The sequence below is a fragment of the Vipera berus genome, assembly GCF_964194415.1.
Source record: "Vipera berus genome assembly, chromosome: 9".
Taxonomy (NCBI): Eukaryota; Metazoa; Chordata; class Lepidosauria; order Squamata; family Viperidae; genus Vipera; species Vipera berus.
The window spans coordinates 16,985,901-17,000,869 of record NC_138212.1 but is presented as its reverse complement, the minus strand read 5'-3'; the positions used below and the strand labels follow the sequence as shown (position 1 = coordinate 17,000,869).

Here is a 14,969-nt window from a genome sequence, read left to right as displayed (position 1 = left end):
TGACTTAAATCATCATCCTTGCATGAAACTGTTCTTTTCCTCTATGCCTTCTTCCTCAATAAATTAACAAAGCGCCTTTCTGCAAGATCTTTGAAGGCAGGAACCGTGCAAGAAATCAGCATGGGTGAAGACAGACTTTGGCCCTTCATCTTGAAGGCCTGGGTCCACTGGGAGTTAGATCAGATGGTCAACCTTGACCGTATGGTTTTAGGTGAAAAGTTCATCTAAAGTTCATTGTCAAGAAGGGGGAAAATGGCTAAATTCCAGAAAACATGGTAGGTGGGCCAGTCAAAATTTTCCTGTACAAGCAGTGAATAGCCACCATAGAATTTACTGGCTAAGACAGGTAATCATGTCTGTAAGCAGTGTTTTTATGAGAGAAGCATATTACACAGGCCGTACAGTCTTGCTATGTTTAACCTGTAAAATCCTATTCAAAGGCAGAACTGTTGAGGCTTGTTCCCAGGCTCCAGAGTTGAGTCTACTCAAATGTAGCTCCTTTGTGAGGTAAGCAATTGTCCACTTGCAGATTAGAGGGTAAGCTACGTTTTAAAGTTGACTTATTTTCTTCTTATTTAAAAGTGACTAAAGTCTGGGAATTGCCCAAACTGGGGTGGGGATCTTTTTGAGCATCACAATGCATTCTAAACCCTCCCTGTTCTTTTAAAACATGCAGCCACATTCTACGCAGTTAACAATTTTTTCCCTGATTGCACGCTACTTATTTAGATGGTTTCTTTTTACAACCACTAAGGAGGCTTTCATCTCTTTAATTTCCATTTATGCCCCAGACTTCTTTTTCCTGGCAACTGTCAAGAGAGAACAACTAAATCACTCTTGGAAACTTCACACCAGACACTTGTCATTCCTGGATAATCACTGCTAGAGACACGCATGCTTGCGACTAGATTCACGAGATAGACTTTAACCAATTACTGGAAATGGCCCATTTTGTGAATTTGCACACAACACCTAACCAAAGGCCAAACGTGGATTCTGTGGATATTTAGATTGTTACCTGACCTGGATAAGTTTATCATGTGGATACAGCCACCTGCATAGGGACAGTTTCTTTACCAGGTCACTTAGAGCTAGCATCTGCACTTAAGCTATTTAAAAAACATAGTTAGGTCTAGACTTGGCTAACTTTTTTGTGGCACAATATGTTATTCAACGAATAGACATGTGTTTCAATTCTCATTCAGTGAAGTCTGAAATGGTATAAGGTCTCCTGCCTGAGCAGCAGGTTGGACTAGAAGACCTCCAAGGTCCCTGTTATTCTATTAAGTGAGCAATCCAAGGAGTGAGTTAATCCAGTAAATGTGCTACGTGAATCTGACCAATGTAATTTCTTCCTATCCTTTGGTAATTCCCAGTTGGACCTCAAACTGTCCCTTGGTTAACCTTGGTTCCCACTGTAAAAGGGAAGGGATTGTTGTAAATGTTGTGGGAAACAGACAGCAGAGGCTCGCTCAAGATATTGTTTTATCTCCCCTTTATCTTGCTGGAGAAAAACCAGACAGACATCTTTAAATGTAATTAATATATCTAAGGCATTTGATCAGATCTGGCAAGCTTTTCAGAGCAGTTTACTGTAGCACACACTCAGATGAGAAACACATAAGCCATAAAGGATATCTCAAAACACACAGCTAAAATAAACAGGGTTAACATGATAGGCTGAATTTCTTTCCAAAACAAACTCTCCTGTCCTCTCTCAACGTTGGCCTCCCTGCACACATTGGGCGCCACTTACCTACGTACTGGCCTTTACCTTCTCGGAATGGAGGGCCAAGTGGGCCTTTCACCACCGGCTGCATGTACTTCATCTGCGCATAGCCTCCTCCGGGGCCCCCTCCAGCTATTGCAGAGATTCGGATCCCCACCAGCAGCCACAGAGCCACCTCATGGAACATGGTGCCTTGCTGAGAGTCTCCCTGTAACCAAAAAGAAGAGGGCAAAGTTACTTGAGGGAACCTCCAAGGGATTATTGAAGGCTCATGAGCCAGAATAAAAGTGGGGAGAGGTGTGTGGGGAAAGGGAAGCTGTTTCTAGAGCAACGCTTGGCTTTGGTACCCCGTCTTGGTCTCTCCTCAGCTGTCTGGCACATCTAAGCATTGTCAACCCAGCTCTTATCCTGTCCAATCATGGGTCACTTCGAAATTGCCACACAAATTCTGAGGTAAAAGATTAATCCTTCAGGCAGGCAATAGTTTGGCTTCAAGCATGCCATGAATGTTGTACCAAAACAACTGCCATGAGAAGCTTTATGGATTCATAAAATGAATCCATAAAGGATTCATTTAGGGTGGGGGGTCTCCAACCTTGACCACTTTATGACTTGTGGACTTCAATTCCCAGAATTCCTCAGCCAGCATGGCTGGCTGAGGAATTCTGGGAGTTGAAGTCCACAAGTCATAAAGTAGCCAAGATTGGGGACCTCTTCTTTAGGGAGAGCCATGAATACCAAAAAAAAAACATGTATTATCTTGACTATCTCAACTTTTTCCTTGCTTTCTGGGCAGGTTGACACACTTTCAAAATAAGGGCTGGGCTACAGTAACTTAATTTGCTATCAAGGGGCTGAAGCTTTACAGAAGGAGATCCAGGTTCAAAATGAGAATAAATTTCTTGATTACATGAGCTATTAAGCAGTGGAAGAACTAGTGGAAGAGCCTGAGCAGAGGATTGGATGAGGAACATCAAAGGTCCCTTCTACCCCTATGACATCATGATTTTCTAAAAACTTTTATGGGATCCATCCATCCATCCCATCCACCAGAAGAACAAAATAGAAACATATACACTAAAAAGAACCATTTCAACCTATAAACAAGGTTGAGGCCCCAATAACACTTATGCTCATCCACCAACTATCAGATGCCAGATCCATCAACCTCCTGGCCTTGGTGCCTGGGGAAAAAGCCAGATCTTCACTGTTTTCCTGAAGGCCAACAGGATCAGACCATCCGTATCTCTTAAGGGAAGCTATTCCACAAAGCTATTCCACAAGGCTGGCACCATGAGAGAGAAGGTAGATCTCCAAGCATGTCTACTCTGATAGATCTGGTAGGATAGGCAGAAGCCATTGGGGGTAGGCAATCCCACAAATAACCCAATCCCATTCCATGTAAGGTATTAAAGATCACAACCAGCACCTCCAATTGCACCTGGAAACCTGCTGGGAGGTCTTGGTCAGTAGCAAAATCCTCCTGTGTTCTGAACCAGCTGCAGCTTCCAAATCCTCTTCAGTGGCAGCCCCATGCACATCCCATTGCAGTAGTCCAAGCAAGAGGTGACTAAGGCATGAGAGACCATGAGCCCTCATGGAGCTCATAAGCACTTGTGCAAATGCTGAAAGCACATGCAGATACCCAACTTCCCAAATCTTCTCCTTCCTCAAATTTCAATAAGGAAGAGAGCTTCTCTGATCCAAACAACAAAGAAGAAGAAAAAGATCAATAAGAAGAAATCTCCGAGGATTCTGGGAACTCCTGTGTTGCCTTTGCTCATTTCATACCAATAGTCAGATCATTCCCCTCAACAGGGCAAACAAGGGGGTGGATTCAAAATGAGGGCATCTGCCCTCTCCTGCCCACCAACTTCTCTTTTTATGCATCTTCTGAAGATTCAAGGACCCACCCACCTCTTGCCTTCCTTTGCAGAAGGCACTCAACGGATGAATAAAAGCTCATAATTTCAGCACATTTCTCTCCCTCCCTCCCCTCCAGTTGCAATGGACCATAACTCCCATTATATCTCAATCAACATATCCCTGGCACACCCAGTTGGATGATTATAGGAACAGCAGCCAAGAACATCTGGGGAGCACCTGTTTGGGCAAGACTGTGAGCAGTTGGGATACATCTTGAGTGCACAGCAAAACTCTGGAAGATGTGGCACAAAGGGAAGCTTGTAAAAGCAGCTTTGAATCAGGGGTCCTTGATGCCCTCTCAGCCTGATGTTTTCTTGCAGACAATTCATTACTCAAACTAAGTAACATCATCAGGTAATGAAATGTCTGTCAGAAAATAACCAAGCTCAGAGAGCCCCAAGGGCCCTTCATTTCAACCCCGAGCTACAAATATTCTCCTTTATTGGTAACTTTGAACCAGGCCACTCGTTTTAAATGAGGCTTTAGCACAGACACTCTGAAAAGCCATGTCTCCAAAAACACGGCTCCAGTGCAGGTGTCCACCTTGATCGGAGAATTAGAGTAATCAAGGAAAGCGAAGCGGTGCTGAACAAAGGATGCCATCGTCTCTCTGACTCTTTTCTCGGCTTTGGAAGGTTTCCTTAAGATCTGGCTCTCGAAAACCTCTCCCCTTCCAAAACTCAGAGCTCACTCTGCTGCCTTTGAAAACCTTTGGCTCAAAGGAAGGGTGTGAAAAAAGTCCCCCGCTGCGTTTGGCGGCTTAAAAAATGAATATGTCAGAGGCACAATTCTCTGGCTTGGAGTCCTGCCAGAGGCAGTAACTCTTCAATGTGGTGCTTCTTGAAATGTCAGTGGAAGTTTGTTTGGTCAAGTGCTTATGAGGAATCTTGATGGTTTATGATGCTTCATAAGACGAGCTAAAGGGCCCACTTGTGTAAAATTAAAAGGCTTTCCATAAACACCGGTTTCCCCCTCAAACAACATTTTCCAAAGCAGAGCTTCAAGCAAGGGCCTGTGTGAAGCAAAGGAGAGATTATTTTCTGACAGGTTTAATGACACAGAACACCCAAAAGTGCTGTGGACTAATTGAACCGCAATCGCCATTAATGAAAATTAAAGTCTTCGGCCCTTTCCTGCTTGGGAGGGAAAGAAGAGAGCAAGTTTTCCAGGAATTGGTACTGGAATTTCCTGAGCTGCTTTTCTTGAAATAGCAGTGAAGTGGGGAGAGAATATGAGAGAGGAAGAAGGATCAGCTTGAGTCAGGGGGGTGGGGGTGGGGGGGCTGCAGCGGACAAATACTCTACAAAAAAGGGATTTGAACACTGCCTGGGTTTGGCAGGTCCTTAAATGGATGTAAGTAATAGTGCCGTTTCTTGTCCTGAGCTGATAAGATTTCCAATGCATCTTTTTTTAAAAAAAAATATTTTTATCATTTTATTTAGAACAAAAATACAAAATACAAAACTCCATAAAAATCCGAGAAGAGATAAAAGAAAAAGAAAACACAAAACAGTACATTAAAAAGGGGTGCATCAAAACAACAGCAGCACATTGTACACATATTATCCCCTCTAGTTGAATACTGGTTAATATTAATAACTACAATTAGTTCCCGCCCCTTGCGAAACAGGCCCTTCCAAAATATTTAAACTATTACATCTGTTAGCAACTTGTTGACTTCTCTCCCATATGTTATATTAGTGACAAAATAGTTAGCAGGAAAAACAATTACGTGTATAATAAAACAGAACAAAATTAAAATTTCTAACCTCTCTGTTAATAAGCTGTTATTATAATCTAGTACAAAATTTACCAATTCTTCAACCCTTCTGTGCAAAATTAGCTAGAAAGAGGGAGGTTGCACCTATCTACAGTAATCACTTGGATAGAATCTACCAGTGTGTGGGGTGTGTGTGTGTGTGCTTCCTTTGCCTCTCTATCTTCAGGGAAGACTTATCTTCTGTTCCACATCCCCATCAGTCTGTTACCACTTACATCATGGGTCCCCAACCCCGGTTCGTGGGCCAGTACCGGGCCGCGGCAACCGGGACACACAAACAAGTAAAGCCCCATCCACGAGATGCAGGCAGCACACAAAACCACGCATCCTTCAGTCTGGAAAAACCTCCCTCCACAGAACCGGTCTCTGGTGCCCAAAAGGTTGGGGATCTTTGACCTATATTATCTCTCTGGCAGAAGCTGGGACGAGTAGAAAAAGAGGGACCACTACGGTGGGAAGGTAACAGCATTCCGTGCGCCTTTGGCATCTAGTCATGCCGGCCACATGACCACGGAGACGTCCTCGGACAAGCGCTGGTTCTTCGGCTTTGAAACAGAGATGAGCACCGGCCCCTAGAGTCGGAAACGACTAGCACACATGTGCGGGGAAACCTTTACCTTTACCTTTTTTTATCTCTCTGGCAGGCAAAAGCCTTCGAGTCTGCTGGGCAGATAGAACATCCTTTGGCCACAGCACTTTCTTTTTCTCCTATTCTTTTTCAAATATTCCATTTCTCTCAATATTGAAGCAAATGTGGAGTCCCAGGTGCTCTCTGAGCTTGGTTGTTTGCAGATGTTTCATTACCCAACCCGGCAACATTATGTATGCTGAGCACTGATGCTGAACATGGATGATGTTACCTTGTCGGGTACCGAAATGTCTGCAAGCAAACAACCAAGCTCAGAGAGCACCAAGGACTCCATAATTCCTGATATATATATATAGCTGAAGCCACCAGCCTGAGGATGACGGATGAGATTTCGTCGAAATGTTGCCCTGATACCTCCAATTCTACGTGGGGAAAAACCCGAATGACCAAAGATCTACATATATATATATATATATATATATATATATATATATATATATATATATATATATGTGTGTGTGTGTGTGTGTGTGTGTGTGTGTGTGTGTGTGTGTGTGTGTGTAGATATAGATATATGTGTGTGTGTGTGTGTGTGTATATTCTCTAGTATTGGTATTAAATACTAGAGAATATATATATATATATACACACACATATATATTCTCTACTATTGGTATTAAAGCGAATGTTCCTCTATTCATCCATCCGAAGTGATGGGAAAGAGAACACCCTACTGAGTGAGCTGTCAGCCCACCATCACCAGCTCTTCAGGTCAGGCCAGGTGAAGGAAATCAAAAATGCTGATTCAAGCTTTTCCCCAAATCTATCTGACCGCCCTCTGTACTTCTTTAATAGATGTAGGAAAAAGTCTATTTCTGCAGCTGAGATCTCTTAATATCCACCTCTTGGCCCCATTTAAAGAAAACCCCATTAAACAATCTTTTATAAAAAAAACAAGAATTCCTTTCCCAACTCCCATATACGTAGATCAAACTGAGTGAGGTCTCCCCCCCCAAGGAGGGAACAGAAGCGAATATCACACTGAACCTGGTTTGCTTCTCCATGAAATATAGCTGGTGCAAGAACTGGACAGCTTTTCAAATACAATCCAGCCTGGCTTTCCAGCCTGGCCAACTGCAGCAGAGATGTGCTTCCTCTTCCTTCTTGCACAGAAGAGTTTGCAAGAATTTAAAGAGCTGCATATTCATTTGCTCTGCAGCACCATTGCTAGGATTTGTATTGAACTGGGTTTGTCCAGTGTAGTGAAAAGAAGGACTAGGGGGTGATGTGATAGCAGTGTTCCAATATTTGAGGGGCTGCCAGAAAGAAGAAGATCAACTCATTTTCCAAGGCACCAGAAGGCAGGACAAAATAAATAATAATAATAATAATAATAATAATAATAATAATAATAATAATAATAATAATAATGATGATGATGATGATGATGATGATGATGATGATGATGATGATGATAGTAATGATAGTAATAGTAATGATAATGATGATGATGATGATGATGGATGGAAACTACTGAAGGAGAGAAGCAACCTATAATTAAGATGAATTTTCTACCCCTGGGAACAATTAATCAGTAAAAGGGCTTGCCTTCAGAAGTTGCGGATGCTCCATCACTGGAGGTTTTCAAGAAGAGACTGAACAGTCATTTGTCCAGAATGGTATAGAGCAGAGGTAGGCAACCTTGGCTCTTTTATGACTCGTGGACTTCAACTTCCAGAATTCCTGAGCCAGCATGGCTCAGCTTGGAAACCTCTCCCTTTCCCCTCAGCATGGCTGGCTCAGGAATTCTGGGAGTTGAAGTCCACGAGTCATAAAAGAGCCAAGGTTGCCTACCCCTGGTATAGGGTCTCCTGCAACCCTGGTTTTCTATTATTCTGTTAAAACAAAAGTCCAGCTATCAAGAATGAAACTTTAGCAGCTACGTGCCTTTTCATTTCATTTTGGCACTGGTTTGCTCTCCAAGCTTGTTTCATTTTAGTTTCTGAACGTTTCGTTACCAGACTAGGTAACATCATCAGCAGGATTTTATTGTCCTATTCCTGTTTTGCTTATATATGCCTTGTGTGCCTGTGTGGTCAGTTGGTTGTGTGATTTGTTGTTTGTTTGGAGCTGTATTTAAATTCTGAGCAGCTGGTTGGTTCTCTTGTTAATTGGATGCTTGAATGTTCTGGCTTCTTATGAGTTCATATGCTGGATCGAATACAATATGCTTGTTTTGTTTTGTTTTTATCTTGATTTAGATCCAGCGTGTGATCCAACCACTCAAACAACCCATCAAGAAGAGAACCAATCAGTTGCTCAGAATTTAATTATAGCTCCAAACGAACAACCGATCACATGACCAGCTGACTACACTGGCACACAAGACATATATAAGCTAAAGAGGAATAGGACAAGAAAAGTCTCATAACGAAACGTTCAGAAACTACATTGAAGCAAGCTTGGAGAGCAAACCACTGCCACAATCTAAAACCCGAGTTACAAGTATTTTCTATTATTTCAGGGTTATCAGATAGCTGGACAGGCGTAGGAGGACATGGACAATTGAAAAGGAAGACAATTTTGCAATTGGTAAATTGCAAAAAAAAAAAAGTACTTGGCCCTCCATGTCAATGAAATTATTTTTCCAGCATTGGCAAAAATGATTTTTCCATCTCAGGAATGTGCCAGAGCCAGTTAGGAGGCAAAAGCCATCAGCATGTAACGGCTTGCATCCAGAAGTTGTAGATGCTCCATCACTGGAGCTTTTAAGAAGAGACTGGACAGCCACTTGTCTGGTATAGGGTCTCCTGCTTCGGCAGGGGGTTGGACTAGAAGACCTCCGAGGTCCCTTCCAACTCTGGTATTCTGTTATTCTGGGAAACCCCTCTCACAATCAACCACCATGGAAATAGGATGCTGGATTAGATGGGTTTTGTTGTTGTTTTTTGCCTGATCCTAGAGAGATTTCTTATTCCCCTGAATTGTTATGACAGGATTACAACTTGGAAGAGCAGAGCTCTGAGGTAGGTCAGACCAGGAAACAGGCACAGCAAGGATTAAAAAAGTAAAGGTTCCCCCGCACAGGCGTGCTAGTCGTTTCCGACTCTAGGGGCCGGTGCTCATCTCCGTTTCAAAGCTGAAGAGCCAGCGCTTGTCAGAGGACATCTCCGTGGTCATGTGGCCGGCATGACTAGACACCAAAGGCGCACGGAACGCTGTTACCTTCCCACCGTAGTGGTCCCTAAGGATTACAGGATTGCTATTTACTATTGTTGGTTATCATTTATTTATTAGAGGTTTACCCTACCGTTATTACTTTATAAGTAACTTAAGGTGGTGAACATTCACAACACGGCTTCATTCTCTTATTACCTCACAACCACAGCCCTGTGTGACTGGCCCCAAATCACCCAGCTGGCTTTCTGCCCTAAGACAGGACTAGAACAACAGAAGTGTTATTATTTATAGGCTATAACAATAGAAATATTCTCTCTTAGGGTATAACAATAGAAGTGGGACTCCAGACGTCGCCATTTTAAGATTTGTGGACTTCAACTCCCAGAATTCCCCAGCCAGGATGCTTTATAGTTTGCCTGCCAATCCCAAACATGCTGAAATTGTCACAGAAATCTGCATGGCAGCCACAGGGTTTTTTGGATCTCTCTCTCGGGGCTACTGGCTTTTTCCTCGTAGGCCACTTCCTTCCCCATCTATGGAAATGGGGGACTCAGCCAAATACATCAATGCCAAGGCAACCTGGCAAATTGTCAGATGGGAATCTGGCAACTGACTCGGTCTCTGGGACGCCAAGCCTTAGCTCTGTGGAAGTTTATGAAAGGATGAGATGGAGAGACGAGATCCGTCTTGAACTCTGGCAGTCTTCTGACTTATCCCGGTCCCCAATAAATCCTCTTCAATTGACTCCAAATAAAATAACCCTTGACTTTCATCGGCTAACTTCCTGAGTAGCTTGGACTTTGAACAAGGGATTTAACCATCTGTTCTCTCTCTCTTTGTGTGTGTGTGTGTGTGTGTTTGTGTGTGTGTGTGTGTGTGTGTGTGTGCGTGTGTGCACGCATGGGGAGGTTGTATGGTGTCGACCTTCTCCAATTTCGGAAAGCAAAGGAGGGCAACTGCAGCTGCCAACAGCAAAACAAACTCTAGCTTGGTCATGGAGATAGATAACCAAGGATAAAGTAGAAGGGGTAAAAGAATAAGAACTCGGAGTTCATTAAGCATCATAGCAGACCCAGATCCCATGACCTCATTTCTTTTGTAGCTTTCTTTGGTTCAGTCACTTCCTACAGTCTTCAGTGCAGGAGTGTCTGGAGAGGATTCAACACAACAATGCAGACAATGCTAGAACCACATTGTCAAAGCCACCATTTTTATAGAATAAAAGGCAAATTGAAAGAAAAAAGGGGAAGGAAGGAAGGAAGGAAGGAAGGAAGGAAGGAAGGAAGGAAGGAAGGAAGGAAGGAAAGGAAGGAAGGAAATGTGAACGACGGAATCAAAAGGGAAGGAAGCAATGTGAAAGACAGCAGTCCAATATACCTAGAAAACCTAGGGTATGGTGATGGTTTGATGGATGAATGGATGGAAGGAAGGATGGAAAATGAAAAAGAAAGAAAAAAAACACCTAAAGTTAAGAATTACATGGATGAATTCCAACCTTCTTTTCAATAGATAATTACAGTCTTTTTATCCTCTTAGATATTATACGTCCCTCCAGCCCCTCATTTAATCCACATCTTTCTTGATCCATAAATCCATAAATCATCCTTTCATCTCTTTCTTCCTTCAGCAAATGTCTGTATGAGGGGTCCACAACCTTGACAACTTTAAGACTTGTGGACTTCAGCTCCCAGAAATCCTCAGCCAGCATAGCTGAAGTCCACAAGTCTTAAAGTTGTCAAGGTTGCGGACCCCTGCTCTGAAAAGCCTCCCTGCCTGTTTCATAAGTTTCCTCAACTGAAGCCAAAATTTCTGTGGCTACGTACGGAGTGACTTTTGTTAAGTGAATTTCACCCCATTTTAACGACCTTTCTTGCCACAGTTGTTAAGTGAATCACTGCTGTTGTTAAATTGTAACCCAGTTGTTAAGTGAAGCTGGCTTCTCCATTGAGTTTGCTTGTCAGAAGGTCACAAAAGGGGATCAGATGACCCTGAGACACAGCAACTGTCATAAGTATGAGTCAGTCGCCAAGTATCCGAATTTTGATCATGTGACCACGGGGATGCGGCAATGGTTGTGTGAAAAACAGTCCTGTGTCTCTTTTTTCAGTGCTGTTGTAACTTCAAACACTCACTAAATGAATTGTTGTAAGTCGAGGACTATCTGTATGCTCATTTATTTAATTCTGGTTCACCTTCTCCAATTTCACCTTTCTGTTAGTAATACTGTGTTCTTAAGCTTTTTTTAAAATGTATTTGAGAAATTATACACCATTCTCTGTATCACAGCTACTGCCACTTATGCCATTAAGCAACTGACCAATGTTGCAAACAAAAGTAGCCATAATTCATGTGTTTATCCATAACTTTATAGTCATTGGCAGCCATCTCATAAAATGCTTCACCTTGCTTCCAAATTGATTCATTTTCTTGATATATTTTTTTTATTTAAATCCCATTTATATCCCGCCCTTCTCTGAAGACTCAGGGCGGCTTACAAGCTTAGCAGTAGCCTTCATTCTATGTATATGCCTGCTTATTAGGGCTTTCACACACACCCCAAGCAGCATTATTACAAAGTCAGCTTAATTGCCCCCAACAATCTGGGTCCTCATTTTACCTACCTGGGAAGGATGGAAGGCTGAGTCAACCTTGAGCCTGGTGGGACTCGAACCTGCACTAATTGCAGGCAGCTGGTGTTACTTAAGGAGGCATTAGCCCACTGCTCCACCAAGGCTCTTTTAGCCACTCCAAGTGACCACCAAGGACAGAACTTTCTGCAACAAAAGCGGTTTAATCCCCTTTTTAAAAAGTCCTTATGATCTCTTGTAGCAGTGATTCCATAAGTTGACTCATTCAGGTGCTGATTCCGAGGATTCCCTCCCTAACAGAAATTAGCTTTGGTTGCCTATGATTTCCTTAGTATCCTCCAGTCAAAAATCTTGTAATTACCTTTTTTTAAAAAAGATGAGCAAGATGAAACAACCCCACCTCCCCCCCCCCAGGTCATATAACAAGACAAACATAAAACAAGCCTATTTTACTAGTTGCAACAGAAATTTACATGACTTTGGGGGATATGCTGTTGGCTCTGTGCTGGCTCTAAAGTAGTTTATCTTCAGTCATTAAATGTAATTAAATCATGGCTCTCCTTCTCTCCCCTTCAAAAAGCAAGCATAAAACAAAATTTAATAGAGAAATCCACGGCCTCCCCAGCCATACAATAACAATAAAACTATTCTGCTGAAACACAAAGCTGGAAACACAAGGGGAGATGTGGAAAATGAAAGGAGTGAAGAAACTTGACCAAGGGTCAAGCTTCTTGACAACCGTTGCGTGAAACAAGGAAGATTTAAGAGGCTAAAAGGATTGTAGCCAATCTGAATTTACTACCTTATAAAACAGATTCTCTTCTTCTGACTTACTCTCAGAGCTGCCCAAAATCAGGCCTTCAAAACAAACAAACAAACAAGCAGTTCTCACCCCAATGGAAAGGATAAATAACACAAAGGCACAAATTGGTTTAACCAAGGCAGCTCAATGCACAGCTGTTGCATTCATCCATGTCTAAATTTTGATTCATGCGTACAGTAACATTTCCGTATTTAGAATAGAATAGAATAGAGCTGCAAGAGACCTTGGAGGTCTTCTAGTCCAGCCCTCTGCTCAAGCCTCTTTTTAAAAATCTCCAGTGATGGAGCGCCCACGATTTCTGGGGGCAAGGTATTCCACTGGTTAATTGTCCTCACTGTCAGGAAGTTTCACCATAATTCCAGGTTACTTCTCTCTTTGATCAGTTTCCAACCACTGTTTCTCGTCCTTCCCTCTGGTGCTTTGGTGAACAATTTGTGTGTCTTAGGTCATTTTCACATCACCATTGTTCCCAACTCCCCTGTCTGTCCTCAGATTGCAGTAGCTACAAGACCACAATGCTATTGTACAATAGTAGCTTGGCTTGCCAAGGTACCAGCCCTGATATAGGACAAGCTTGCGTGCTTCCAACACCTTGGAAGCACACAAGCTTGTTCTATATCAGGACTTCACACCAGAGAGAAAGACCAGTGGCTCTTCCTGCAGCATCACCCAAGGCCCCCTCTCTTTCTGGAGCTGCCTGGCAAATGGGAACTGCAACCGGGAAGGATCAGAGCCATCAGAAATCTGACTGCCTACACAAAGCACCAGCTCGTCTCTCCACAGAAGTGGTACCTATCTATCTACTTGCATCAAACATGCTTTCGAATGGTTAGATCAGGGCTCTTCAAACTTGGCAACTTTAAGACTTGTGAACTTCAACTCCCAGAATTAAAGCCAGGAATTAAAGTTGCCAAGTTTGAAGACCCCTGGGTTAGGTGGACAGAAGCTGAGGTGAGTGATAGGAGCTCAACTGTCACACAGAGCTAGGACTTGAACTGCCAGAACTGAGATCATCTCCAGCATCACTAAGCAGCTGCACCTCTTCGAAATAAAAACAAACAAACAAACAAAAACATTGCTTTTGGTAGGATTTGTCCCAAGTCTGAACTGGCCTAAAGAATCATACAAAAGTACCCTTCTGTTTCTCAACCTTGGCAACTTTAGTATAAGTGGACATCAATAGCCGGAACTGGGAGTTGGCTGGAGAATTCTGGACTTGAAGTCCACATATCTGAAAGATGCCAAGGTTGAGAAACACTATCTCAGAGCATTTTGTCCCAGGAAGACTAAATGGAGAATGTTTCCCAGGGACACCTCCAATACTCCAAGTTATCCCTTAAGACAGCTATGTCCATATCTCTCCTAATGGCTAAAAGTAAAAAAAGAGCTAAGAGTCTCTATTTAATATCCATATGCTTGTCACCAAGAAAGGAGAAATTATGCTTTCAAGCAAAGAAGCCAACAGCCTTTTGCATTTTACCTTTCCTTTGCCAAACCCATTAAATTGGTGCTGACAAAAATTGCTCTTCAGAGAATGAATTCCTGCAGTTACAGGGCTAACAATTTAATGATGTTATCCTCCTTAATATTGGAGGGAAGAGGAAGAAGGAGACGGAGAAACAGAGGAGAGTTAATAAGCAGACAATGACCAGATCTGAAGCTCCCACAAAATTCCCTGAATTAAAAAGGGCTATTATACAAAAGATTTAGATGACCAGAAAGACTGGGCAGGCATGTGATTAAAGCTCTATCCATTCTTATTAATCTTGCAGGAGTTCAGGAAAGGACAGCTGGATGAAGTATTTTACTTTCTCTATTGTCCTGCACACAACTTGACTTACACCAGTGCTGCACAATCTTTTTGTCTTGAGATCTTCACCAGCCTCTTGGCAATATACTGTATATATGGTCCTAACCTGTAGATGCCCAACTTCTCCTTTGATCAAGGGTCAACTGAGCTCAGATGACATTTCCCTAGCAAGCCCAACTCTCAATAGCCAGGCAATAAAGATTTATGAGTCCAAGGTTTTGCATTTCTTCAAATATAGCATTTATTCTGCAAGCTGAGTTCTCCTACTGTTTTCATAACACCAAGTCTCTTTCCCTCAGGCGTACAGGATATTTATACAACTCAAGCTCCGTCGAATTAGAATTCTCCTGATGGTTCTCAATGAAGAAGGAAATTGAAGAAAATTCCATGATCACTTCGGATTTCCCCCCCCACACTCCTGAAGAACACTTTGGAAAAGAAAATGTGGTTTTATTTTTGCCTTCCTCTTTATCAAGACACAAAGAAATGCAACTTCCTAAACAACCCTGAGACTCGTTTTTTTTAAACTCACCTGCCTGTCTTT

The 14,969-nt window shown here is 42.5% G+C and overlaps 1 protein-coding gene across 2 annotated transcripts in view; it reads right to left on the bottom strand.

Moving 5' to 3' along the window:
- The window catches only part of COL8A2 (collagen type VIII alpha 2 chain), a 46,520-nt gene that overhangs the window by 21,228 nt on the left and 10,323 nt on the right, over positions 1-14,969 (bottom strand). For both annotated transcript variants that reach the window (XM_081334304.1, XM_081334305.1), the window contains one exon: positions 1,757-1,937. In XM_081334304.1, the coding sequence (XP_081190430.1) occupies positions 1,757-1,916 (160 nt within the window). In that variant the 5' untranslated portion in view covers positions 1,917-1,937. The remainder of the gene's footprint in view (positions 1-1,756; positions 1,938-14,969) is intronic.